General features: G+C 38.8%; 1 protein-coding gene across 1 annotated transcript in view; it reads right to left on the reverse strand.

Moving 5' to 3' along the window:
• TG (thyroglobulin) overlaps window positions 1-27,922 on the reverse strand; it is a 154,730-nt gene that overhangs the window by 64,433 nt on the left and 62,375 nt on the right. The window contains exons 35-41 of the mRNA XM_042786183.1: window positions 27,854-27,919; window positions 17,667-17,801; window positions 16,406-16,570; window positions 15,216-15,438; window positions 11,438-11,531; window positions 6,521-6,680; window positions 1,554-1,753 (exon numbers count right to left, since the gene is read on the reverse strand). Coding sequence (XP_042642117.1) covers window positions 1,554-1,753; window positions 6,521-6,680; window positions 11,438-11,531; window positions 15,216-15,438; window positions 16,406-16,570; window positions 17,667-17,801; window positions 27,854-27,919 — 1,043 coding nt within the window. The remainder of the gene's footprint in view (window positions 1-1,553; window positions 1,754-6,520; window positions 6,681-11,437; window positions 11,532-15,215; window positions 15,439-16,405; window positions 16,571-17,666; window positions 17,802-27,853; window positions 27,920-27,922) is intronic.

The following is a 27,922-nucleotide window of genomic DNA, read 5'->3' on the forward strand; positions in this document are numbered from 1 at the left end:
TTTAAATCAGTGTATTTCACAAGAAAACTAAATCCACCATGACACTGTAAGGTTAAATAGTTAACATTACTTTGAAATAAGTGGATACCCTGTTGTTGCCAAGACAGTAGTCTGCACAGTCCCAGGAAGAAAATTATTGTAACAAACACTAAATTGGTGGGAAGAATTTATGCACCTGATTGCTCATTGCACTTGCCACTGTTTTCCATTATTTGATGTCCTGTTGTAGGAGAAAGGAGTTGAAAGTTTATTTTATATATATATATATAAAACAAAACAAAAAAAGATGTAATGTGGAACTACACTCCAGAAATAATAAGAAAAGAGGTTCTTGCACTTCCCCTTCATAAATTGCTCAACTAGTAATTTGCACTGTATCTTGTTACAGCTTTCACAGGGCCCCATCCTGAGCCATGTTACTAAAGGGTTTGTTACTTTAGAGAAAAAGTAGGATGAAGCTTTATTCTGAGAGAAAAGGACTCTGGGTCTACTAGCAAATTAATTGCTGTGTCAAGAGCTGAGTAAAAATCTAGGAACTATGTGAGGGATTATCTGAGAATGACAGAAAAAAATAACTACTGAACAGCAATTTTCAACAACTTCCCTTGCCTTCCCCTTCAGAATGATACAATTAAAAAAATCTTATTGAGACATGGAGATGCAAAAGGCAAGTTACGTTTCCTGTAGCAAAGGCACACTGAGGAAAAATCAAGTAGTGAATAGAGATGTCATTATTTCCAAGGCAAGATTTTATTTAATTGGGCCCTAAGTTTCCTGGACCAAGAATCCTGTTAACTGGTCCAAGACAACACTGCTAGCAGAGATATCATTTTGCCCAAGTACCATTTCTGCCATATATGTAAACCTACGCTGAAGATTAAGCCTTGTTTCAGAGCACACTACTCTCATCTGAGGCTCTAAAGATCAGTAATGGTAATATCAACTCTGAGAAAGCTGATCCCAGAGTAAGTCCTAAGATTCAACATGGGAAGAGCTGTAAAAACACAGACCACTTGGGGTGACTGAAAATGGTTCAAGCTGACAGCAAACAAGACCGTGGGTAAGCGGGTTTTTACTCTCTCTCTGAAACTTGCTTTTTCTTTTAAATGAAATCTATCATGAGATCAGATAAAAAGATTGGATACTTTAAACATGCGGATGTTTGGCTCATCAGTTTTAGAGTCTCAAAACTGCTGATCAACAACTGTATTTATGGAATGGAAACTAACCTGTTGTACCTATAAGTTATGAAACAAGATTATTTATATAATATACAAAAAACCACAGTGACGAAAACCAGATTCTTACTATGACTAAATCAATCACCAAAATGCATCTCTTGCACATCCTTGTGAAGCACCCCAGTCCTGGAGATAGCAGTCACAGGTGAGATGAAAAGTAACTATAGCAATAACAGCCCTATTAGTGCTGCCAAGGTATGGATGATGCCAAGGTATGGATGAAATAAAAGCAGCACCCACACACTGCAACATCCTCACGTCTGCAACAACATCCTTTCACAATTAAGTTGAAGTAGCAGGAATGGGACTTACCATCAACAACACCCTCCTGAAGAGGTCCATATCCACTGTTTCTGTAAACAGGTGAATGCTGGTAATATCTGCTCCACCACGGTCAGCTCCTAAAGAAACCTGGCTTGGATCTCCTCCAAAGCTAGCAATGTTCTGCTGCACCCACTTCAAAGCTGTCAGTTGATCCAAAAGGCCACTGTTTCCACTCACCACAGGAGAATCTATTGTGGAAAATAAATAGGTAGGTCTGAAAAGAAATAAAACTATAAACAATTGAAGTTTTGACTAAATGTTACATTTTTAGCAGTTGTTGCAGCTGAACTATGACAAAATTGATACCAGAGTTTAGAAGTCTGAAGTGTTTTCTTCCAGATTAACTCCATTTCAGTTTTTACCACTCCATCAGGCATCCTGGGATGCGCCTAACTGTCTGTCATGATAGAAAAATAACACTCCGATTTCTAATCTTCATTTGGACACCCCATGGCAGGAGACTTGAATCCAGGCTCAGGTATCCATGAATTCAGGCCATGAGATTATTTTTCTACATAAGCAGCTCAATCTTAAAATGAATTAAAAATATATTTAATCAATGTGTTTGCCAAGTTCTCAAGTTGGAAGGGACCCATAAGGTTCATTGGCTATTTCCCTGGAGTACACCTAATTGCAACTGTTTGCTTCCTACATCCTTTTTACACTTACCATGTCTGACCAATCATTTAAGTCACATCATCTTGCATTTCTTTACACACATACAGATATTATTTTATCATTTATATTGCCATATATATCCTTTGAGAGATATGATTTATATGTATTCATATTTTTGTTCCATGAAAACAAACCAAAAATAATTAATCATGTACACCCATGCTTAGGCATCACCACCAAAAAAACTACTTTATTTTCAACACCAACCAGTGGCAACCTGATACTTTGATTAATAGGAAACTAGTGCTGAAAACATCTAATGACGCAAACCCCTAGGCAAGCTTAATTTTATATCAACAAAAGCAGACATAAGTGGTTCCTACACAATCTGTAAGAAAGGAATAGAAAATGATTATTCACTGTCTACTTCTTTTTAATCCACAATGAGCCATTCATTTTTAATGATTGTAAATTCTCCACATGGAAAACTTGGGTAGGAAAAAAAAAAAAAAAAAAGAAAAACGAGACGAGGCAGAAAAGCTAGGAATAGAAACACGGCTGAAACTATTTGTTTCTTCCATTGCCAAGGCCAAATAGTACAATTTTAAAGGGTAGGCTCAGAAACTAGTGAATCAAAATGAACAGATAGTGGAATAAAAAGCTGTCATTTTTTAGATAGGTAATGCTGTCTCAAGCAAAGAGCAATTGAAAACATACATCCTGTAGTTGGTATCCATTTGTCTACTGTAATAAATTACTGAGAAATCATAAAGACTGACTTAAACAGTAGGATAGAATATAGACAGACCAGATTATTGATAGCCTTGCACATCACAATAGCCATCACTATAAGCGTCCTTTCAGTAGGACATCCAAGAACTAAATGGCCCCAGAAACTACAATATTCTACCTATAGCCATCATTTCAGATGATCAGGCCAAGCCACACTAATGAAGCAATAGGTGGAAAACTTTCCCTGCTTTAGTTTTTAGAGATTTTTGAAATTGTTCTGCACAGCATGACCAGTTCCCAGGGTTCTCAATCCAGCAATAAATCCATTCTACGCTGTTAATAGGGAAACCTCATTTCAAGGGCTTGCTGCATGCCTCATGAGACCTCCCCAGAGGAGGTGAAATCCATGTAAATACTTTAACCAAACAATGTGCCTTGCTACCAGTATACTAAACAACAAGATCAAGGAGGAAAATGTAACGAATTCCTTTTGCCCTGGCAAAAACCACAGCCAGGTTGTGAAATGTACCACACTGGGGAACAGATGTATGCATGGATATTCACAGTAGTTAGACTAAAAGAAACATGTCTGCTAGGAATCTTTTCCACTGCTTGAATGATAGGCCTGGATATAAATCTCATAAACAGTCTTTTTGCAGGAAATTCACATGCCTGGGGACCACAGGAGAATGAAAAGAAACTGGTGTTCAGAAGGAAGTAATGACAAACATATATATTTCTGTTAATACTAAGCTGGAAAATAAAAATAGTGCTAAATTTAAGCATGAAAATCATCCTGTTTAATACGACTTCATGGACTCTTAAAAGAATTGGGCCTAAAAACATGACTGTCTTTTCCACACTCCTGCCATCCAGATCACTGACAATTCACCTTAAGTGTTCTGTGTGCAAAGCAAGAGGTGAAGGCACTAGTAAGAATGTGCATCACTTTTTGCAACACTAATGAGTGGTAGTAAATTAAATTAAACATCCTGTATACTTAGAAGAATAAGAGATCTTTGACTCCCTACAAATGCCCTATCAATGAGGCCAGAACAATTATAGAATTAACAAAACGCAAACAGAAAAAAGGAAATCTTTTGTTTTCACTACCCTTCCTCATGCAAAATCTCAATTTAACTTCTTCATTTCTAGTTTTGCAATTTATGACAAGTCAACATGGGAGGATTCATCTCTTTGCTTAGTCGGATAATGAAACTGATATTGCTCATAGGACCATAATTTGCATTTGTAACTTCAGAGCCTTCTAACGGTCTTTCTGCTAATATCCCCCCCACTCCTAAGGATGAACTCCTGCCTCCTTTGATACTGCTGGTAAAAAATCCAAAGGACCAGGATTTTTCCAAGACTTTCAGTAGGAATGGAAACATCCCTGGTATGTCATTAAGGATTTGGTTTGAGAAAAACTCTTACAGTATTTGACCCAGCTTGATAACCTTCATTGAAAATCTCCAGTGGCTACTGGCTATGTACAAGAGTCAGAGGTACTCCACCAACCTGTGGTGGACCAAAGAATAAATATTGTAGTGGGAGCATTGCTTAACAGAATGGGTATGACTGAAAATCCATGCTGACCAGGAGCCTGGTATGACAGCTCATGACTCCCACATGGACTCAAGAGGACATAGGGGAGACAGGAGTGTGTCACTGAAAGAATATTTAGGGCTTCCCATGAATGTGATGCTTAGATTACTTCAATGACTCTTGCAAAGAGCTTTCTGATTTGCTCTAGTTCCCTCTGGAGCAATAGGATTTTCCCAAATGCACACCAAGGATTTCCCATGGTGGAATTGGCCAGGAAAGACTGCACTTGTCCCTGGCTGCATCTCAACAGTACAGAGAAGGAGAAGGTCCCTGAACCCTCCCTATCTGTGATGGGCCACCTCTATCTGAAAGTTTGCAGGAATGCAAATTCAGTACTTTCATTTCATGCACTGACATTTTGGGCCATGTGTGCAGATCCCCATTAAAAAGAGGCTGGAGAATTCATCCTGATCCCTAAATTATGAACCATCATATAAACACTGCTATATAATATTCAGCCCAGATAGCAGTTTCCGCTTAGGAAGAAACCTAGGTGAGATTCACAGGGCTGAAGGAGGTTAGTGGGTAATGTGTAGGCAGTGCTGCGTAATGGAAGCTCGCACAGCACATATCCACACTGCATTTGGCTCTAGCTAAAACAAAGCCACAGTATCACTTTCAGAAGCATCTGGTTAGAAGTGATGAAAACAGTGATTCTTTCCCCAGATACACCTTTACCAAATTCATATCTAAATGAGTAAGGAGTTTGTAGTGGCAGCTCTTTAGTTACTGAGTGAAAAACAGGCTTTTCTGGGAGTGAGCTTTGAACAAAACAGTAAAACAAAGAAGGGAAACAATACCCGGTAGGTGCAACTATAACCCCAAACTAGACAAAATCCACCCAGTGTCACTAGCAGTAAATACTCAAAAGAATCATGAGGCAAATTATGTAGGTCCGCTATTTGGAAACATGGCAAATATAGCCTCCTAAAGGTTATAAAGGTACTAAAATGTCCACCAGAGAGACCAAGAGTTGCCACCAGATCAATGGAGCTGGAGCTCCACTTGCAATTGTTGTATTTTCTCTCCATGACTCTCTACCTTAAGTTCTCCTGCCCCAGCCAGAATTGAAAGATGGTAGAAAGTGTTCCCTACTTGCTCAAACAGGTAAATCTAATAAAAAGCAAAATGGTAAAAAAAAAAAAAAAAAAAAAAAAATTCCAAAGACTAGATGGCACTACCACAAAGGTTTAGGAACATGTGAACGTGCATTTTCATGTTTACGTGCCTCTTTGCACAATGTCAAATCCTGTATGTAGTGGGAATTTGTATAATTTTTAACGGCAATTTGTACTAGAAGGCAATAGGAAAGAAAAAGTGCCCTTTATACTAGAGTATGTGGAACAGATGCAAACAGAGAACATGAAAATGTTCAGTCACATCCAGGACAGTAAAATGGACTAACAGAGTTCTAGTTAAACATGGGAAGTCCTTCAGAGAAGACAGGCTGAATGACTGAGGAACCAATCAATTATCTTTGTGTTATGCTTTCCATGCTTTCATGCCCTTCTTACCATTAACCTGCAGTTATCCTTCTCTTCCTGTTCCCCACTCTGACATGGGCACAACTCAGCATTAGGAAAATTTCAAGGATGCAACAGCTGGAAGTTGGAGGCACTAAAAACCATATCCACAATGACATTCCACTGAAATTAGCAGGAATTTTAATGCCTAATTTATCTTCATATGTTTCTGCAAAACCCAATATCAACAGGTTTCCTCTGCAAACAGAAATCTAGCCAGTGATTTGATACAGATGCTTGAGTTTTGTTTGTTCTTGTCCCTTTGCCTCCAGTCTTTCCCCTTTCTCTTCAGATCAAGTCCCTACCATTTCTTGGCCATTTCCCCCCCCAAAAAAATCCAGTGAAAGATACAGATTTCTCAAATGTAAAAATAACTACTTTTTTTTTAAAAAAAAAAAAAAAAAATAATAGAAACAGAAGTGTTATAGAATGCCATTTAGCCCATAATTTTGTTTGTTCTAGAAATCTATGACTTACCAGTACTAAGGAAGCCAAAAACACCAACTCGATAGTTTGCTGTCACAACAATGACGTTACTGATGGCAGCTAGGTATGATCCATCTATGGTTGTCTTTCCCGCCTCAGCACTGTAACTCCCTCCATTGTGGAAGAACAGCAACACTGACATGTTTTTGACCTGTCATGACAACAACCAGGTTAATATATTCCTGTAGCCAACTGCTTTGGTAGGTCACTGATGAGAACACCAGCATCTTTTCCATTAAAATTATCTAAGCCATTTGTAGATCTTTAACAGTGACCATGATGAGATGATATCTGGCCATCTGTCTGAAGTTCTAGGGATAAATTGTCCACAATGACCTATACATCATTAAAGAGCACAATATGTCCAGTGCAAAGATTTAATGGCACCACTGTGTTCTACCAGCTAAAAAAACTACCAGGTTACCTCAAGGAAGACCCATCCTGCAGACTTGACCATTGAGGATGCGGTCAGCTTGGCTGTGTTGTAACATGTATGCTTTACACAAACACACAGGAAAAGTTCAAACAAGTGGGAAACAGGAAGAAGAAAAGGCCTGTTGTGATGGTATATCTTGAGCAGGACTAACTCAATAGCTGTTAAAGGTTGCTTCCTACTCTCCAGTACTTAAACACTGCATAGTCTCAAAAATCTCACTTGACAAGAGATCCTCAGTAGTCCTTCAATCCTCATGGAGATTTTCCCCTACTAGATATATAGAGGGATCCTGCAGAGAGGACTTTGTCTGTGCATGGGAGAGACTCACTTCTCATGAAGCACGGTTGGGGTCTGCCCCAGAAGAGCCCAGAATGACTCCCAGGATGGAAGAAGCTGCAATGGGCTGCTGCCTATGTTAGCACTCTGCAGAACCACCCAATTTTGCTCAGAAACTGAGGCTTCTTCCCAAAGCAGCACCCCACCTATGTGGACCCTCTCTGCATAAAAAACAGGGTTGCAGCCAGACTGCTGACGCATGAGCAACGCAAAAGCAGAACTACCCTAGGAGACCTCAGTATTTACCAGCAGATTACAGCTCTGTCAAGATGACGCTTGGAAAAAATACCACTGAAACATACGGATGGCTTTGGGGATTTTTGTTTCATTTTGTTTTGGTTTGTTTCCCTTTCTGCTGCTTAAAGTAGAATAATCTGCTCCAATGCTAGAAAGGTTTTTCCAAAGTGTAAGCCCAATTTTCCATTCAGCACTTTCATTCCCTGTTGTACACTTTGGTATTATTCTGAAGGAGGTTCCTCTCTCCTCTGCTTAGCAGTGGGTCATGCACACCCACCTGTCCCTGCATTATGCTTTGGCAGCTAGTGTTTTTTTTCAAAAAAGTTCTGGTCCCCCTGCAGCAGCATCAAAGTACATCTGAGACTTGTTTTTCCCTGCAGCTAGAAGGCATTGGGCTCTGTTGCTGTTATTTTCTGGATGGATCTTATCTAAACATAGCAGTACCATCTGCTCTAGCAAAGCTTGTCTCCAGCAAAAATGCAACTGGCTGTATGGGAGAAGCATAAGAGAAGTGATAGTTGCAGCCTCATACAAAATTTCCGGATAGGAGGCAAAATACCCTCAGCTGCCCTTTAATTTGTCATGATTGTGTGCCCTCCTCACTTAGCTATCTGGACAGTCACTTCAGAGGTTTCTTGTAAACAAAGTTGCCAAGAAAACCCAAGAAATTGCAAGCACCAAAATATACTGCTCTCTCTCAGGAACTTCTGCTCCTGAATAGAAATTGCCTAACTCATAGTCCCTTGTCCCTGGTTCCTTTTTCTGGTTCAACCTGCAGCACAGAGAGATGGGGGTAAAGAAAAAAAATTAGAGTCTGCTTTCACATGGAAATTCATTCTAAAATACAACCACGTTGAGCAATGTCAACTAAGATAGTATGAAACATGATTTTGAGTTTACTCCATCCCCTCAGCTCAGTATGGTTAAGCCTGAGGTTCAAACTAGGCACTTCCCATGTGTCCACAGCTTGCAGAGCACCATGACCTCCAGCTGTCCTGTAAGTTGCATACTACATTATGCTGAACAACTTTACCCAATGCTGTAGTAATGAAAAGCTTAAGAAAGGCAAAGACAGGAAATAAAAGTTAAAAATTGCAAAACAAAGCCTGCTGCAACAGATATGGAGCAATCTGGGGGAAGATTTAGCACTGGGCTGTGCCTAGTGCCAAGTGCCTGGATATATCATTCTCATTTCTAGTTTGCATTGAGCAATGACAGATCCCTCTCCCATGTAATGGTAAACTATCATGAAAAATTATTTGGGTTTTAATCCCAAGGAATTCCAATGTCAGAGATCATGGATTTGGGCACTTTAGGTTTAAGGCTGTTTAACACAATTAATTTCTCATTTCTTGTTAGCCATTTTAATAGCATAGCACAATTATTTTCATGCGGTAATTGAACTATGCCTCACAATATGAGATATTTCATGTCACCTATCTGTCTATCTGATATCCAGTTAGTTTTTTACTATACATTAGCTGTTGGATAATTTATTTTGAATGTAAGTGAACTTTCCCCAAGCCTTGCTCTCAACCAAATTCAACCAATCATTGCAATTAATGTTTGAGGCAGAAGAAACACAAGACCTTAACTAAAGCCTACAGGTGCCAGTCCCTTTACCCACCACCACTTGCTACCAGGCTCAGATGCAGCACCACCAGTGTCAGTGCCAGGTTGCAGTGGGGCAGACACGGCAGCTGGGCAGAGTGGGGCCAGCACATTCCTCACAGACAGGCCACAGCTGCCACGTGGCTATGGCCCAGAGCAAGGTTTTGCTCCATGCTTAACAACAAAACACAGACAGTCGCACTTTGAGGTGTAAAATCTGTGCAAAGACTTCCAGCTGGGACATGGTCAGGTGGCTCCCTGGCTTAGCTAGTGGGGGGATGTCTTCTGGGGAGCCCAGAAGCTCCACCATGCTCTCATGCTTGCAGGTGCTTACGTCCCATGTGCAAACTCTCAAGTGGGAGAGAAGTTCACTATCCACCAGGAAGCTGCAAGTCAGTTGGAAGTCTAAAAGGCTTCGTAATATTCAGAACCACCTTCTCCAACCTTCTGTAAAACATTTAATGAGCTACTTGGCAGGGATAGATTTAAACTCTACCAAGCCAGTCAACTTCCAGTGCTTTTATTACTGTACAATATTGCTCTGTAAAGAATTGAATGCAACAGGGATGATGCATTAAGGATGGGAATAACATGAAGGGGGATGGGAGAAAAGAAGAAAGGATATACTTTCTATTCGTATTTAGTAGAGATTTTAAACTCTTGATCTTACATCTGAGCCCTTTGTAAATCAAGCTGAAGCACAGCTTTCCTTTTTTAGTGTGACAGGTGGTGATGGTTATAGGTGGAAAAAAGTCTCTCAGAAGTGTCAGTTTTATTTGGAGGATTATGTGGTACACATAGCTATGGAAGAAAAATGAGGTGATGTCATTCACCTTCTTCACAGCTTAAAGAGACACTTAAAGGTGACAGGCAGCAGTCCCTGCACTGTCCTCTTGTTCGTGTTCAAAATGCTCCCGAATGACCTCTGCCTTTGCTGCTGTCCAAGAGAATTTATATTCAGTATTTACTAGCTAATTTAACTTTCCATGGGCTGAAAATATATAACTATAGCTCTCTGTATGTGAGTAAAAAATAGAGCTCACCACAAAAAGAAACAGGAAAATGCCATGCCTTCTGCTCCCAGCTACTTCCGCAAAAACAGAAGTTTTGGTTCTCTCTTGGACTAGACTTATGCATATGAAACTGATTGACTTGATTGGACCTACTTCTACCTTACACCTCTACAAAAGACAGGAGGGATTCAGTTCTCAGTACTGTTAAGGAGAAAAGACAAGCCTATAAAAGACAAGCCTATTTAGTCTATCAGATGGTAGAAAATACAATGCTTTCAAATAAGCTATCCTGAAAGCAACAGTTAAATAGAGATGGCAAACTGCCCAGCACAGTGACCTGATGCTTTCAATAAGCAATGACTGCACTCGAGGCAGAATGACAGTCCGGTGCTGCAGGAAGAAAACAGGCTGCTGGATTTTCTGGATTAAAAGGACCTGCAAGGGACTCTGTGTATTGATTTCAAATAGCTAGACCAGCTCTTTGCAGCATGACAGACTCACAACTTTCTATTATAACCACCAACACCTTCTGAAAATTACCAGTATTGTGGAAATGAAAGCTTTGTTCCTGTGCTCTGGGCTCACTCTTCAATGGGATCCACATGTTATTCAGTATCTTTATCCCCAGACCCCCAGGGGTTTGGCCAATCATCTAAGCTTGACTCTAACTTGAAGCTTTATTTTATATCTTTTTAGAATGAGAAATTCAAGAGCTTTCAAATGACAATATCTTAAATTGTACCACTGGCACAGTCATCTTTAAAACATCTATTTTTATGCTCTGCAATCTGGGCATAAATCTAGCATTTCTTGCTAACCTCATTCCTCAACAGAGCTCTCACGGATGCCAACAGAGGAATAGTGAAGATGAGGGTGAAAAAACCTCATCTGCTTCTGCTTGACTGGTGGTAAATGTTGATATGATGTGTTGTATCACATTATCACCTCCTGGACAGACAGCCTCATTTCAAGGACATTGTCATTTCTTTCCTGGTTTTCTCCTCCTTTGCTGCCACCTTCTTCTTCTGTTTTGTTTCCCTCTATGTCTCTCTCTTATTTCTAGGTTTTTAATTTTCTGCCCTCTTAGTTACCCAAACATGGCTCAATGAAAGCCTAAAGGAAATACTCTTGCATCAGTACAAACAACAGAGCACCTAATGTAACTTTTCTGGGCTTTGTGAACACCAAGCGAATATAATCATTCATGACAATTAAAAGTACTTTGAAAAGAGACATTGCTCAGCAACAAAAAAATTCAACTCGTCTCCTACTTACAGTGGTGGCAGGAACAAAGACGTTCAGATACAGGCAGTCTTCACTGACAGAGTATGACGGGGCCTCTCCATCTCCTGGCTGCCAACAAGCTGCCCTAGAGACAAGAGTTAAGAAAATTACAATAAAAAGGCTTGTATTCTTTTTCCACTGCTCCTATTTCCTTATATTTTGATGCACTAAGTTTATAAAATATTTAAACCTGCAGATCTTAATCACTTTTCAAACTATGCCCACCTATACCTTAGTAACAAACGTGGGTTTGTATACATGCATGCAAATGCAAAAAACACATTATATTTTCATGTCTAGGATCCTTCCCTCAGAAAACTAGCTTCATTTTTAAAAGATTAGAACTTCAAAAGCCTTCAGAAAACTCATACTTTACATAAACTGTACAAAATTAACATCATATGTAAGGGGAGCAGGGCTGGTAGTCTCAGGCACAGGTCTCTCCATGCTATAGCTTGCACACCTATGCAATTCACTCTTTTGCTGAAATACCAGTTATTTATTTTAATTTTTCATAACCCATGGGCTACATTTATTTATATTTATTTTAATTTTTAATGGTCTGTGGAACAATATATGAAGTTTAAAATTTTAACTAATTTTTTAAATCTGTTTGCTCTAAGCATCATAGCAGAACACTAACAATGCCCAGCAATGTTAAAAGTAACCTTTCAATAGGAATTCAGCCAGCCAGCCACGTACAGAAAATAATTTTCTGGCCATCATCTCTATGAGATTCACATGCCCAAGCTCTCTCCACAGCAAGAATCAAGTGAATGACTTTTGCAGTTCATATATAAGCTATTTGGAAGACAGTTCTGTCTACTTCACAGACATATTTATACCATTTAATGAGTTGTGGAAAAGCATCACAAGTTATTACGGCAGGAGCCATAAGAGGCTATGGAAAAGAGAGTAATATCTCAGAGAATTATTTCTAAATTATTATTTTTAATGCCCTTGCAAAATTTTACACTGAAGATATGAAGAATTTAATAGAAAACTACAAGTTAAAAGACCAGCTTTAATGAAATTGTACAAAATCTTTCCATAAGGGTGGTTCCTGGGATGGTGATATCGCTCAATAGCTTTCACACCGATGTAGAGAAGCACATCACCTCCACACAAAACTGCTAAAGCCATTTTAGGCAGACAAAATACAAATGCCCAGGTAGGAGCCCAGCCAGGACAACAGGTCTAACTCTATCAATCATACAGCTTTCCATAGGGCAGCCGGAATCATCACCCGTGCTCGTGGGTTTTCGGTTTTTTTTTGGTTTGTTTGTTTTTTGGACAAGATTCCCCACACCTCCATCTCCCAGGATCTCCTCATGGCAGGACCAACTCCAGTGAAAGGCTGCCACCTGCTGAGGTGAGTCCACAGCTCCTCCAGCAGCTGGAGACTCCAACAGCTGGACAGGGGTTTTGGTTGGTTTTGTTTAGTTTGTTTTTTTTTTTTTTTTTTTAAAGTCTTTTACCAGGTCCAGGCTGATAAATAAACATTTCTCTTCCATCAGTAATGTCACTGTGCTAATATGAATTTCTTATATACAAATATTGTTCAACACCAATATAAAGTCCTAAAAATTATAATGTTAACACTTTCTATACACACAGAGAGTGAGGTCCCTCTGATTCTTCAAGCACACCTCCACGGTTCTAAGCTTAATGAATAATTGATTTAACCTTAAATGAATAATAGAAGGTAATGGCTAAGTTTTTAATTAGCCTAAGGAAGCACTGAGAATTCAAAAGCTAAGAGTAGATTAACTAACGTCCCTAAATTGCTTTGAAAATCTCAGCCAGACTGCTCATTGCAACACCAGGTCTTCAAAGAGAGACCACAGAGGTAAATAGCTCTTACCAAAGGCCTAGCAGACACCACATTGTGGCTGCAGGCACAAAGAGCTGATGGTGTGTGTTAGCCTAACATCACTGTGCACCTGAAGAAAAACAAAGCCACATCTCACCCGATCCCTCCAACACACATAAGGCTGCATGGCTGCTACGGTTATGGTGTTACCTCCACAACTCACGTGCAACCTGAAGGATGAGACCATCAAAGGCCAGATGCTCCTTCAACTCCTCAAGACAACACTGCATCTCTTTTCACTCAGTTCATCACAGGCTTTGCTAGAAACCTTTGGAGACAAAACCTGAGTAATGGAGAGACCAAACAGCTTCCGCACAGCTGATAGGTCTCTAAATCTGTAGCCTCAGGGTGCATTTCCACCAAAGCATGTGGTGATTCATGTCAGGCCTGCAGGGTGCCATCCTCCCAGCTCCCTTGCAAAGTCTATCATTTTCTTAACCATGTAAGCTCTTGGCCAGATCAGCTAGCTCAAGTAGTTCATCACTAACCACATGAGGACCACTCCTGGTGCCAGGAATTTAACAAGATGCATGGCCAGCCATGGCTGGAAGGATAACTCAGGATCTTAATAGACCTCAGGTCCATATTAGATGTTTTGGAAGCTCGTGGGTTGCTAAACCACAGCTCTCAGACCTGATTTCTTCAACTCCCTCTACAGAAAGTTCACCAGGTCTTTCCACCAGTCTCTCTCCTTTTGACTATTCTGCACCTCCAAACTCGCTGTTTCTTGTTTCTATCTTTTTTTGTTGTTTTTGTTGCAGCTCCTCATGTCTGCCACGAAACAGTCTGCTTTTTATTGATAGGAATATGATCAGGTACCAGCGCTCCTGTATCAATTTCCTGTGTACATGTGCATCATGGCTCACTCAAAGAGGTCTCGTGTGCTCTGGAGTTTACTTGCTATTATGTGGAGCAGGGATGCAGCGTGAGAAAGACCCTATAAAAAACACTCTATTTCCATATCTTGTTTCATGTTATTGATACATTTCTATTTGCTGTGTTTTTTAAAAAAAGAAAACCACTGTCCTAACATGTTCCACAGCACAGATATACTAAGTAGTGCCACCCAAACGCTCTTTTTTTAAGAATTATACATTCACAGTTTGTCATTTTGGTTCCCCAATGCAACAAAATTAAGGCACATATGGGAAGACTAAATGAAACGCCAACATGCACATGAAGGCTATGTCCATAGAGTGCCTCCAACCTAAACTCACAGAACAGTGATGTCTATACAGCCCTGGAGAAACAGGACCATCCAATGGGAAAAACTAGATATAGGAACTTAAGAGAAATTTAGCCCACCTGCTAATACAGTTCTTAACACTCGTTTCTTCTTAAGGCATTACCTAAAACGTTTATAACTTCTTTCCTTCTGTCCAAGACATTTCGCAAGTATTTGTCTTTTAATAGTTTTTGGACAGAAAAAAGTATCTGGATCCTTCAGCCTGATCTCCTAGACACTGCTAGGCAGAGAATTTCTATATGAGGCTCACAACTTCTGGTTACATCAGTGTCAAAGTGCCTCTGTTTGATTAAATATTCTACGAATTATGGCTCAGCAGGAGCAAAATATATTTGTATAAATATTATAAATACCTGCGGAAATATTCAGAATGAAAATGGATCGACAGCATCCATTGATTGATGGTGGGGAATTATGCATAGACTCAATGAAATGTACTGGAATCTGTCTTTTTCTTAAGGTGATTGCATGCTTTAACAGATAGACAGAGAAATTATTCTTTTTGTTAAACAAAGTCCCAAACGTTTATTAATTTGTACCCTATAGGTTCTTCTGCAATAAAAGACATCAGTGTCATGATCATCACTCCAGCTACTTTCATGCACCTGGATGGGCAAGCACTTTTGCAGATGATCAGAAGGGTTTCTTACCGAGCCACAGTAGCATTCCAGGTTTCCACCCAAGCAAATGGCTCTGGAGGACTGAAGCGTCTCTCTGCGAGGGGAGGTGCAGCATACGGGATCCCCAGGAACTGGCTGATATTTCTCCACTCCAAGCCAATGTGAATCACCTGGGATTTGCCTATCAGATCTCCATGGGACGGGATGTACACAGATGTAGTTAAATCTGATTCAGAAATAGGCAGGAATAGATCTATTGGGAGGGATGGGGGGGAACAGAGGAAAAATAATTTGCTTTTTCAAGTTAGTACCATTTCAGAAATTAAAATTAATCCAATTTCCCTTATTTTTAAACTGCAAACTGTCTAATTCACTTTTTTTTTTTTTTTTTTTTTTTCCCAGTAGCAGTTTCATCATGCAAGACAGAAGAACTTCAACAGAAGACAACGAGCACAGCCCATGTCCAAATTCCCTGCAGTCCTCTGAAGGGACTGCTGTTCTTGAAGTGGGAATCACTAGTGGAAGGGCTCATTTTAAGTTAGGCACATGCATGCCTTCTACATGCCAGAGAAGGGAATGTAAGAGTGTAGGGTACCAGAGGACCTTCGTCACCATGTCTTGCCTTACATTCTATTGTAATACTGTCATTTTCTTCCATAGAATTTACGCCAGTATCTACATTTTACATGTCTACATAACTTCTATTTCTTTCTTAAATAATTTTCACTTCTTTAAAATAATAGTTCATCTTGGTTTAAGGTTTTTTGTTTGCTTGCTTTCTCCAGAGATGGTTCTGAAGACTTCCAATTGGCAGTGGGTTTTCAACACCCTTTGTGTTATTCTCAGAGTTTAAAAGGAAAAGCATACAGAAACATTTTCTGCAGATGAAAAGGAAGGAGCTGGACTTTTATTACATTTTTGTTTGTTTGTTTTTACTATTCTGTACTTTCCAAAACATCTTTCATAGACTAGACTTCCTTTATTATACCTGTTTCAACACCAGATGGTAACACTATGATTTCATGAAATTTTATGAAAAGTAGGGACATTTTCCCATCCCACTTGGCTGTAACTCCACTGAAACCGCAATGGGCAATTGTCTTGGAGACATCCATATTGCTTTATGTCTAGTGAGGATTTCCTCACTCTTCCGTTCACAAGAATTGTACACAGGCCACCGCAGTTGGGTTCTTTCCTCCACAACCTTAAACTGCTCTTACCTTGTCTCCTGTAGATGTATGTAGCTGGCTCTTTGAGTAAAACCCAGCATCTGTGCCCTTGCAGTCCATGTGTGCATATTTGTGTATCAGGGTAGAAAAGGCATCTTATTGCTGAAGGCTTCATTTCCAGTGTAACCACTATACATGATTCATTTTTTAAACAAGCTGTGAGGTGAAAGTGAAGAAAAAGAGCAGGTAAAAATATATTCTCAAAGTATTTTGTATGACATTGTTATAAGATTATTAAAAGAAAGGTTTTACAACAGGTCAGGAAACAAGGATGTGAAGTAGCTGTAAAGCAGAATAATGGGACAAAAATGTCCTCAGATTTCCAGAACATTCTCCAAAATAGCTAAAGGACAAAAGCTTATATTGGCTTTCAAATGGAGCAATACAAGACAACTAGTATCACAGGTTTTAAGAGAAGAAAAACATCTAATAAAATACTAAGGACCTCAGCTGAATTCAACCAGTCCTCAGGGAGCCCCAGGGAAACAATTCAGAATAAGAAAAGTAATCTTCTCACTCAAGTTTGTACCCAGAGCTGGGTATCCAACACTTTTCCTTTAGAAAGGCTCCTTCAGACAGTTACAGGAAAAGGAAAAAAGCAGTAAGTTACACTGTTCACGCTCATAGAGTGATGACCATATACTGCAAAAAGTAGTACCATTCCAAGCACCATGTTCTGTGGTAGGTGGGAATTTTTCCTTATTTCTACTGCTCTGCACCACTGAGATTTGCCAGTCATGTGAAATTAAAGGAATCTTTGCTGTCTAGTCAGGCTACTGATTAAAGCAGTTTCCTTTGTTGTTACTACAGCTCAACCCCTGTTTCATCCCAGCTCTTAGTTAACCTGCCCTCATGCACCACAGTTACAGATTACTTTAGATAATGGTAGGTGGCTCTACCATCCATCTCACTTGATGAACTTCCCTTTACTGTTCTTTAGAAATTAATGACATTGTCCCTTTAATTATTTGCTACAATATTCTCTAAATTGTACAATTTCTGGAGAAGCAAGAGATCTCTGTGCTCATGAAGTGTCAAAATTACACTATCACTGTATGGATTTTATGTCTATTGTATCTTTCATTAGATAAACAATTTCAGGTCCCTTCTCTTAAATTCAGAAACACTGAGGTAGTCTTTAAAAGTAAGTAAAATCAGTATATCAATGTCAGAAGTAGGGGTTGGGAAACTGTTGTTTTTTCAGGCTCAGAAGACAGTATTTTCTGCAAAGCTATGAATAACCATTTCTTACCGGATAGACAAAAGTCTCTGGCAGTGGAGAAGTCATTGGATATATCTCTACTAACGTGCACAACTTCAAAGTTTGAGATGGATGAATCCATGAGAACAGAGGACACATTTAAGAGTTGCCATTTATCCAAATACTCTGTGAAATGAACCATACAAGAATAATATAACTAGAGGAATCACTAAAAACTTCAGAGAAAAATAATATAGAATTAAAAGCATTGGGGAGTTCTCCAGTGAAAGACTTGCACCTTCCTTTGCATCAGCTGGGAATAAATGAAATATAATATTCAAAGGCCTCTGATTGACTAGAGGGTCCAGATCCATTTTCAGAGGTCATGTAGAACTAGGATAACAAAGGTATTCAGTTAATAAAGAAGTAAATCTGGAGCAGTTACATCCAGGTTTGCATATAAATCCAACTGATTTAAATAAAAGGTTTCTGAACAGGCTTAATTACATTAAAGGACATGGGTCATAATGTTTGCACACAAGTTCCTCAGCAGGTACAGCCACTAACTCCTTGGAAAGCAAAGGGATCCTAAATGTGACTGAGCACTCCCAGAACCTTCAGCAAACATCCACATCTATAGTTAAAACAAGGGCTGGTTTCCTAAGGTAGGCTTCACCTCAGTCACCTACAAGGTAGATATCTACATCTGAGTTAATTACACTAGACTCCTTGTACTATCAGGAGGAACAGACAGTCATTCTACACAACATTATCATCCTGGTTTAGATGTCTGCTTTAGGATGAGACAAATCACCCCCCAGGAATCCACTTATTACATGAGCCAGATGTCCATGTTGTCTGCACAGGGAGCTTCATGTGAGTAGCTGAATACATCAATATACAGAGAGCATACATCAATATGTTGCCTGCATACATCAATATACAGAGAGCAACTCCTGACCTTACAGACTAAGTGCAAATGAGACAACGTTTTTTGCAAATGTTACATTTTGTCTTTACTTCCCTTACAAGCAAGCGACCAAACTCCCACAGAAGCACACGCAATTTTCACAGATTTACAGCTTGTTTTTTTAAAGGTCACAAGGATTATTTTGATCATTTAAGTTTGACTTCATAGGCAGAATTACGTTAAATTCTATGAACTTCTGATATCATGTATCTACTACATAATTAAGATTGAATGATAATTCATATGCATATGTACGTGTACATGTGTACTGCATATATATAAACATGTATATTCACATATATACATGTACGATCATATATATACACATACATACTGACTCTAGTATTCATCCATAACTATTCTTCTGTCTCACAGTGAATTTTTAAAAAATGCCACAAACATTCTTTTCTCATACACAAACAGATAAAAATATCTGCATGCACACAGAAGTCCAAAAAGAGGGCTTGGGAAAAAATGGGCCTTTAATTATTTTAATTCCTTTCAACAGTTCAACATGTTTTAAGAGCAAAAGGGTCCTGTTGTGACCACCAAGTCCTAAACAGGAGGTTGGTGTTACCTTCTCCATGTAATTGTAGGGTGAAGACAGAGCTGAGTCAGCTGTTGCCTTGTTATTCCTGGTGAGCAGACCTTGCCCTGTTGCTTGAGACCTACTGTACTCCATAGAACTTCCAAAACACCCCAGCCCTAGTTCACACCTGTGAACTAGAGTCAAGAAAGCAGCACAGGATCCCATGGGTCCTTTTCAATAACTTCTAAATCATTCTATTCCTGTTATATTTGGGAGCACCTCTTCTAAGAGGTAGAGGTTGAAAGTCTCCAGCTAAGCAGAAATTGAGGTTAATTTGGTATTACACTTTTATATGCAAAAAAACCACAAACTTACTTGATGATGCAGAGTAGCAAAGTCAGCAGCAGCAGTATATTCAGAGGGAGTCTGAACTAGTAAGGGAGCAATGACCCTGCAGTCACAGCTTGACTTGTGAAATAGACCCACTGCACTTAATTTTTTCTTCCCTTAAGCTCTGACTATTCAATTATTTTAGAGGAACACAGTGATCTTAGTCATGTGGAAATTACTATATTTCCTATTGTCAATGGTTTCTCTATTTTAAAATTGTCTAATATGACCTGTTGCATGACCCACATTAGAAAATTTCAGCCTCTACATTTAGAGTGACAGTTCATGACATTTATTTAGAAATATACTTAAAAATATAAATCAACTCTGTAAGTGATGGAGAATTTACCATTACATCCTCTCCAGATATTATCTGCCTGCAATACTAGATCCTGCAAGTCTTATTTTTCCAGATTATATTTTATCAGTTTATGTTTTAATTTATTTATTTATTTTTCTGAAAACATGAACAGGAAAATATTTGTTTTATCAATATGACTTACACTTTGTTTTTACATAAGAGCAGTGTTTTCATCTTGCACTGTGTACAGTACTAGGAACTGAGGTCCCACTACTAGAACAAGTAATCTCTCTAGGTTCAGACACAAAGCTTCAAATTACTAGCTGTGGTTCTTTCAAAAGATGAGCACTGTCTGGATTCCATTGCAAGTCAACAAGTCTGGGTGCATCAGTGGTTTTGGAAGATATTTCATCAGACTAACTCTCTTCCCATAGTTTCCCTGACTTGTCGAGTGACCTCAGGCAGGTTTCACAATCCTCATATTCCTCCTTTTGTCCACAGGTCAAACATTCAGAAGTGTTCTTGCTAAATTAAATTCTACTCTCTCATGAAAGAAATTCAAAACAGTTCCACAAAACCAAAATAAATATCTGGGATTTACACCTCTGACACTTGAATTTGGCCTCCTGTATCTATTTCCCTGAGGTTTACTAGCTTACTGTTGTTAACATTTTTTGAAGGTGCTCAAATTAACCTTATGAGCGCACACTGCAATTATTAGGTACATGTAGTGTGTTCTATGTTAGGTAGAGTCAAGTTAATAACATTAATTTTAAGCATATGTGAGACACAATGGGCACTTTGCAGTCCATACTAGGCACAGAGTAGTGACCACTTATGATGTAAACATCCATAGATCATACATTCATCCCTAAACCACATGTATTTAGCTTATTCTTTGCCCCAAATCTCACAGAAGTGACCTTTTCAACCTGCCACTACACACATGGGGTTGTTTTTTTTGGGTGGGTTTATGATTCTTTATTCATTCTCAGTCCTGGATGAAGCAGTCATCATTTCAGATCAGTTTTATAGACTGAGATTTCCAGTGTTTTCCCTTTCCGATCTTCTGCCCATCTGATCCCAGATTAAGATAAATGCAAAACCACTAATGATTGTTTTACTGACAGAGCAAAGCCCTTTAACCCAGAGCCATCCATAGCACCACTATGGACACTGACAGCTAGAAGTTAGCAGTAAAAGAAGTTTTGGCTATTAGTTGTTTCCTTCCTCCCTTCTGGCAGCCAATCCAGCAGTGCCTGAAGCCATGCACACCCACTTCATTACGTAGGCAAAACAGAGCTCCCACTGCTGATCTAAACTTGCCTCATCTAGAAATTGTTCTCAGAAGGCACACAGCTACAAAATGGCAGTGCTTTACTGAGAATTCATCATGCACCTGACGGGCTGGAAGACATTTCTGGTTTATACATATGTTAAGCTCTGACCTTCCAAACCACATTTTGGCAAATGCTTTGATTGGATAATTACAGCACTCTGAATCCAGCCAACCCTGTAACTTTTATTGCAAAATTATAGATGTCCCATACAGAGAGCCTCTCTCTTCCAAATGTTCTTGTTTGTGTAGGCAAGGTTTAAGACTGGATTCTCAAAAGAACTCACCCTGGCCTTATTCTGTTTCCACTAACAAGTCATAAGATCACAAGACTGGAATAGATTTCCTGGGGGCACAGAGTTCAGCCTACCATTTTCACAGACAATGACATTATAAAATCCTTTTCATAGTCAACAAAAGTTTCATCACTGTCTTCAGTGGAAGCAAAAGGGGTCAATTCTTAATTTGCTGGAAAATTTGACATTTGATATAAGGAAACAGAGATACAGAAGTACAATAAAATAACAAGTTAAATTTAGAAGAAAACTCATGAAGTTGAGAAGGTACATAAATCGGATGAGGTTAACATGAGGTTAGGAAGTACATAAATCAAATCTTTGGGTACAGTATGCTTAATTTATGATTGAAACACAAATTCTGATCTTAATTCTGAAATTTGTGCACCATATTTAATAGCCCTGACTCAATCCCAAAACATGTTTACAGACTGAACTCAGTGCTTTATATTCCTAGTGTTCAGAGTTTTTTTCCAGTGAAGACAGCTAACCTGTCCGTATGCCAACAATCTCCAAAACCAGCAAATCTTCAACTCAGAGTGGACCTGCAGAAAATAGACTCTTTCTAAAACACAGTTGCTTCTCGTTTTTTTCCATCCCCTGAGACTTGAATAATCCAAATGAGTGATTTTCTTAAAACTGCTGCATAATAACTATAACCACACCTCAGACAAACATGTCTCAAACTAACAAATGTGTTATTTATGGCCTTTAGCAGTGAGCAATCTTAGTATGCTCATGTTAAATGCAAGCTTTCTGCCTCCGTCAGTAGCGCCAATTATAGTAAATAGTATAGTAATAGCATATCAAAAATGTACCAGATATTTATCTGGGTTTAAAATAAGCTATTTTCAAAAGGCTAAATTCCTTATGTTTAAAAACAGAATAAAAATTCAGCCTAAAGACCAAAGATAGAGTAATTCTACACTAGAGGTCCAACATGCTGTATGGGACCATGGTAAATCAGTTCCTGAGGATGGGTAAAAAAAGGCTTTATTTCACATCAAAGATCTCTCTGACATATCATCAGCATTGTGGGAAAACTGGAAGACAAATTATACTATTAATCACCAGTCAGCTACATCAGCACCGGTACTACCATCAGCATCTCTGTTGAGAATGGAAACACCCCATTGTGCTGAGATAGCCCAATGGGAATTTTATTCCCATGTCAGAAAATCCTGTAGCCACTGCTCAATCCTGCATCAAGGGAAGGACTATAAATTATTAGGGGATCACAGGAAGCAGAAACAGGAAAGTCCTAGCAGATCATTACATCCATTTGACTTGGTGGTTTCTCAATTAATAACTTGATTTGAACAGCATTGGAATGGAGCCCATATGATCTGTATATGATCTGCAGTCCCAGGCAGAGATCACCATATAAGCATCACTGTCTTCTAGCAGTAGCCAAATCTAAAATAGATAGCCATATCTCATTTAAAACTGAGGAACCTGAAGGCACAATTGCTCATTAAAGTTTGGATAATTACTGTATACAATTCATAAGTCCCATAAAAAAGTACAAAAATGGCAGTTATACATCAGTATCACTCCTCCCTTCCACATGCACAGGAATATTTTCATGCTCTCTAGTTTGCTTTAAGCACAAGTCTTCCTTCTAAAAAGCCAGGTAACATGTTTCATAGATTATTTTGCTTCTTTCAATCTTAATTGTAAAGACATAAAAATTTTCATAGCTCAAACCACTGTGCATAAAGCTGTTTGAATAACAGCATTATACAATCACAAAATAACAAATCATAATTTCTCATTAAAAACTTTTATCTCCCCCTATCTTACAGTTGGCTGCAGAAAGTTCCATCTCAAACTTACAAGAACTGATTGATTTCTTTTTTACAGAACATTCCTCCATATTGACAGAACTCAGTGGAGCTGTTACTTAAATACCAGTGTTAAGTAAACCAAGACTGCGTCATGACATATTAGCATTTTCAGCATGGGTAGTCTTAAAATAACAGCCGTCTTCTCAGTGTTAAAGGTCACAGATCATACCTGAAACTTGCCACAGACAGTTCCACATTCTGTCATCACAACACGTTAACTTCTTCAGGGGAAAAAATGTTCCAAATGTAACAAGTTGGACCTTCCTAGTTTGTTCAGGCTATCTATTTTTCAAGCGTTATTTCTCAGATGACAGAAACTATGTGAAAATCACAACAGACCAGCAGGAGCATTCTTTGCTCCATGTGATAGATGTACAGAAGACAAATAAAAGTATTCACTTAGTTAAAGATGAAACCCACACATTCAGTTAAACACATTACAAATCAGTGATGAAAATGACTTGGAGTTTAAACTTGTATTAGAAAGGGTATTGCAAGAATACAAGTAGGCAAAACATGTTGAAGCAACAACAGAGCAACATGAATTTAGGAAAGAGACAGTGTGCAGCTCACCTCCTTCCTGCCAGACAGCAGTGACCTGCTGGCATGACAGAGCACTTAATTCTCCTTTTTTGCAGGCTAATGAGTGTTAGAAATGCCTAGCAGTGATGCTTGTGGGGGAAGTAACCTTGGGAAAGCCAACAGGAGCCTCAGGCTGTCAAAGAGGAATCACAGGGCTACAGTAGGCTGCTGGGTGAACAATTTGGTACAAGGCAAAGAACAGGTAGAAGCCCAAGCCATCCCTCTTGCTGTGTCTCTCCTGAGGTCAATCTCACACGGGGAAGGGATTTTTTTGCATCTCTCTGGTGGCTGCAGGCTGCTCTATGACAGGGCATGAAAAGAAGCTGCTATTGAAAATTATTTTTGCCACTGCAGATTCAAAGAGGTTTTTTGAAGATTACTGCTCATGAACATCACCAAAAGCCCAGACTGGAGAACAGAAGGAAAACAAATACATGTTTTTGCTCAATTTATTTAGGGAGAGTTTCAGTGAAGGAAACTACAATAAATTATTTGGGTGAAACAAAATAATTTAGTCTCAACTTTTCATCTTTTAAACCTGTAATGGCTGCAGCAGAACTCCCCTTTGTGTACAGTGGAACAGGGCTGGACAGTGCCTTGCAGCTCCTTGGCTTGAGGATTTCTGCCTTTAAGCAAATACTAGGATAAATTAAATCATTCTAACTGTCCTTTGCTGAATTTGGGCAGTTAAAGATTGTATATGCAAGCTTTACAAAAAACAAAATAAAATGAAAAAAATAGTGAGATTTGGAGTTTAAAGAACAAAAAAGTGAGACAAATTAAGATCTGGTGACAGTCCAAAGAAAGACAGTCTAGCTCTGGGAAAGCTGGTTTCATTGTAGAACAAAGAGACAAACAAAATGGTTTGGGGGCCATAAAATTTTCTTTTAAAGAGTGTTCTCCACCTTATTCAGGGAAAAAAACAGAGAATCTTGACAGGTTGGTCTGTGTGGGTTTGTTTGTTTGTTTTTTTTATTAAAGGATGGGACTTCGATATCTCCAGGGCAGAAGGATTCTACTGGCTCTTCAGACATGCTCAAATCTGAAACTCCTCCACTGAGAATAATTCTTCCTTGCTGCAGTCTTCCCTCCCTGTTCTCAAGGGCATGAATGCTGGACTTACCAGTAAAGACTGAGGCAAAGGTGGCACCTCGGCCTTTTCCATACCCTTTGCCATCAAATCTCCTACCCCATTCAACAGTAGACCCACATTTTCCATACCCTTCCTTTTGCTGCCCAGGTACTTGTAGAAAACCTTCTTCCTGAGGCTTTTTCTATTATTCTATGGCCCTACATGCTCCACCCTCTCTATCAAGAACAATGAATAAAATAGGCAAAGCATCTATTTCCCATATGAGTGAAAATAAGTCTGATAATCTGGGTTTCTTCAAAATGTGTCAGGGCTGGAAACACCACAGACTTGGAATGGAGTCAGCACCCTGACTTCAAATGGGAGGAAGCAAAATGCTGGGCACATTGTCCTTAGCATTGCAAAGTGGCTACCTAGAAAATGAGGCAGTCAAATGTATTAACTCTCTATTGAAATACAGGCCTCAACTGTGCTTCAGTAAATTTAGACTCTAGATTGGACATAACATTAACTTCGCTATTTCACAAAGCCTTCTGGCAAAATATTGAAATTTAAGTATCTTTCTGATCTTTTGATGGAAAGTTTTTTGTTTTTTTTTTTTTTTTTTAATATATACATATGCTTACTTGCACACGCATATATACATGCACACATGACAGTGCCCTTTAAATAGTGACATTTTCTCACATTCACCAGCTGGTTACCAGACAGGAGTCACAGTAAAGGGTTTTTTTCCCCATGTATAAGCAATACCACAGTGCAGCAAATTCAGTTACTGCCAGATTTTCTATGATGCCCATCTCAAAAACTATTAATCTTCTATAGCATATATAAATATAGCATATATAATCATAAAGGGTTTGGAAACAACATTTTTGAAAATTTTCCAAAACCTCTGACAATGTGACACAGATAGCAATCTGACCTAAATAACCAAGCTGGTACTTTTACTATCAAAATGAAGCAAAACGTAAGAAGGACAGATGGTGCCCAGTTGCATTTTGAATATGTTGCTGCACACACTGGTGACAGAAACCCAAAGAGTACAGCATACTACTGCCAATTTGACTGCCAAGCTAATCGCGCTCTTTGTAATTCAGTGACTTCTCCTGACTGCTGTCCTCAGGACAACCACTCTAATCCAGAATCCTGCCTCTGTGGGAGGCTCTGCTCCCTTGGGTGGTTAACCAGAGCTTTGCAGACCAGAGACATCCCAGTAGTTGCTCTGCATTTGGAAAGAGAACCTGAGAATGGGTATGATAGATCAAGATTTTTACTAAGGGTAAAGTGAGCACCTCACTTACCGTGGCTAGATTCTGGTCAGACTTTAGAGTAGAAAGCAAATGAACAATAGAATGACCTAATTTCCTTAAGTGCTGCCTAGGTTACTATTTTCCTTGATTTAAGAAAACAAGAAATACACAAATGGAAAATGACAAAATTACTACTAAACATCACACTGGGAGGAAGAAATCTTTAGTAAAGCAGTTTTTTACATCTCATGGGAGAAACAGTTGACAAAGGAGTTGAACTGCCCAACCTATACATTTCCCATCTAGTTCCTCAATGCATTTCACACAAATATTATTTCTGCTTGTATATAAATGTTTTCCTTCTATTACATTAAGTTGATCATTACAAAAGCACAAATTCTATTAATAATACAAATTATCTGAACATGATCATGACCAGTAGTCATACATATGATGATGAAACAGTTAATAAGAAATTCTGAACTTGATATTGAATATTAACCGTCAGTAGCATATGATTTAAGAAAATACAGACACAAAGAGATTAACAAATTTGCTTAGATCAAACAGATAATCAAGGGCATAGATGGATGAAACTTCTCAATTTCATTCTGACCTGAGGGTTAAATTATCTAATGACTAATCAACCTGCTTCTTTTCCATTAGTCACAGCATTTAGCAGATATGCTGTGTATTTCTGGAAAGGACACATCAGGGAAGCCTATAGCTGTTGACAATTTGCATATAGTTTTAGGGGACAATAAACACACAAACCCCTGAAAGACAGCAGTTAAGTTTCATTTATTAAGAGGATCCATCCACTTTTAAAATAACCCGTGTGAGTACCATAAGATTAATTTACTGTAAGACCGAAATAAATTTTTCTTCTTGTTAAAAAAAAGATGGTTTCATAGCGAGATACAACTCTTCAAAAGTGGGACCCAATACACACCTCAAATACTACATTTCTTTTGATCCGGTTTTGAATAATCTTTCTCTGTACCACCAATTATAAAGCAGTATAAACCTGCATTAATTTCTGAAGGAATTGTCCCTTTCATCATCTTGGTTTCTGGGGAAAAGTAGATTTGCTAAATTTGACTTTGCATCCCTATTGCAATTGTTTGTATCTATTTGAAAACTCATTGTCACTCATTGCATTCAGAATTACTGGCAGCAACTGTTGGTGATTTGTCTAACCTGACATCCCTTGACACCCTGGCAAGCATCAGAACCTACAAGAAAGGCACTAGAAACCCCACAATAGTGGACAATAACACAATAAAAGGATTTTCAGGAGGCTACCCTTGCCAGAGGTTTTCTTCATTGGTCATTGCACTAAAATATGAAGTTATATCCACTGAGAATGATGTGACATCCACACCTATAAATGATAAATTTCTTCATCTATCCTGCCAAATAGTTTGCCTCAGTGACCTCTTGTGGCAGTGAGCTTGAAAGATATTAGGCCAACATTGCGGATGACAATTCTTTTTAAACAATACACAACTAATAAAAAGGAGTAAAGTCATGGGGAACTCAACCATTTCATTATAGTGTGATCTTCTAGCCATACATAAAAAATAGAAATAGAGGATGTTTCCTTTTTTTTTTTTTTTGGGCTTAATACATGTATACACTTACCACTTTCTGGCCTGAGAGGTAAACTAACAGGTGGACACAGGTTAGGCATGGTGTTCTTCAAGTCAGCTA

Source organism: Tyto alba, unplaced genomic scaffold (genome assembly GCF_018691265.1).
Source record: "Tyto alba isolate M040663 unplaced genomic scaffold, T.alba_DEE_v4.0 Super-Scaffold_9, whole genome shotgun sequence".
Classification (NCBI taxonomy): domain Eukaryota; kingdom Metazoa; phylum Chordata; class Aves; order Strigiformes; family Tytonidae; genus Tyto; species Tyto alba.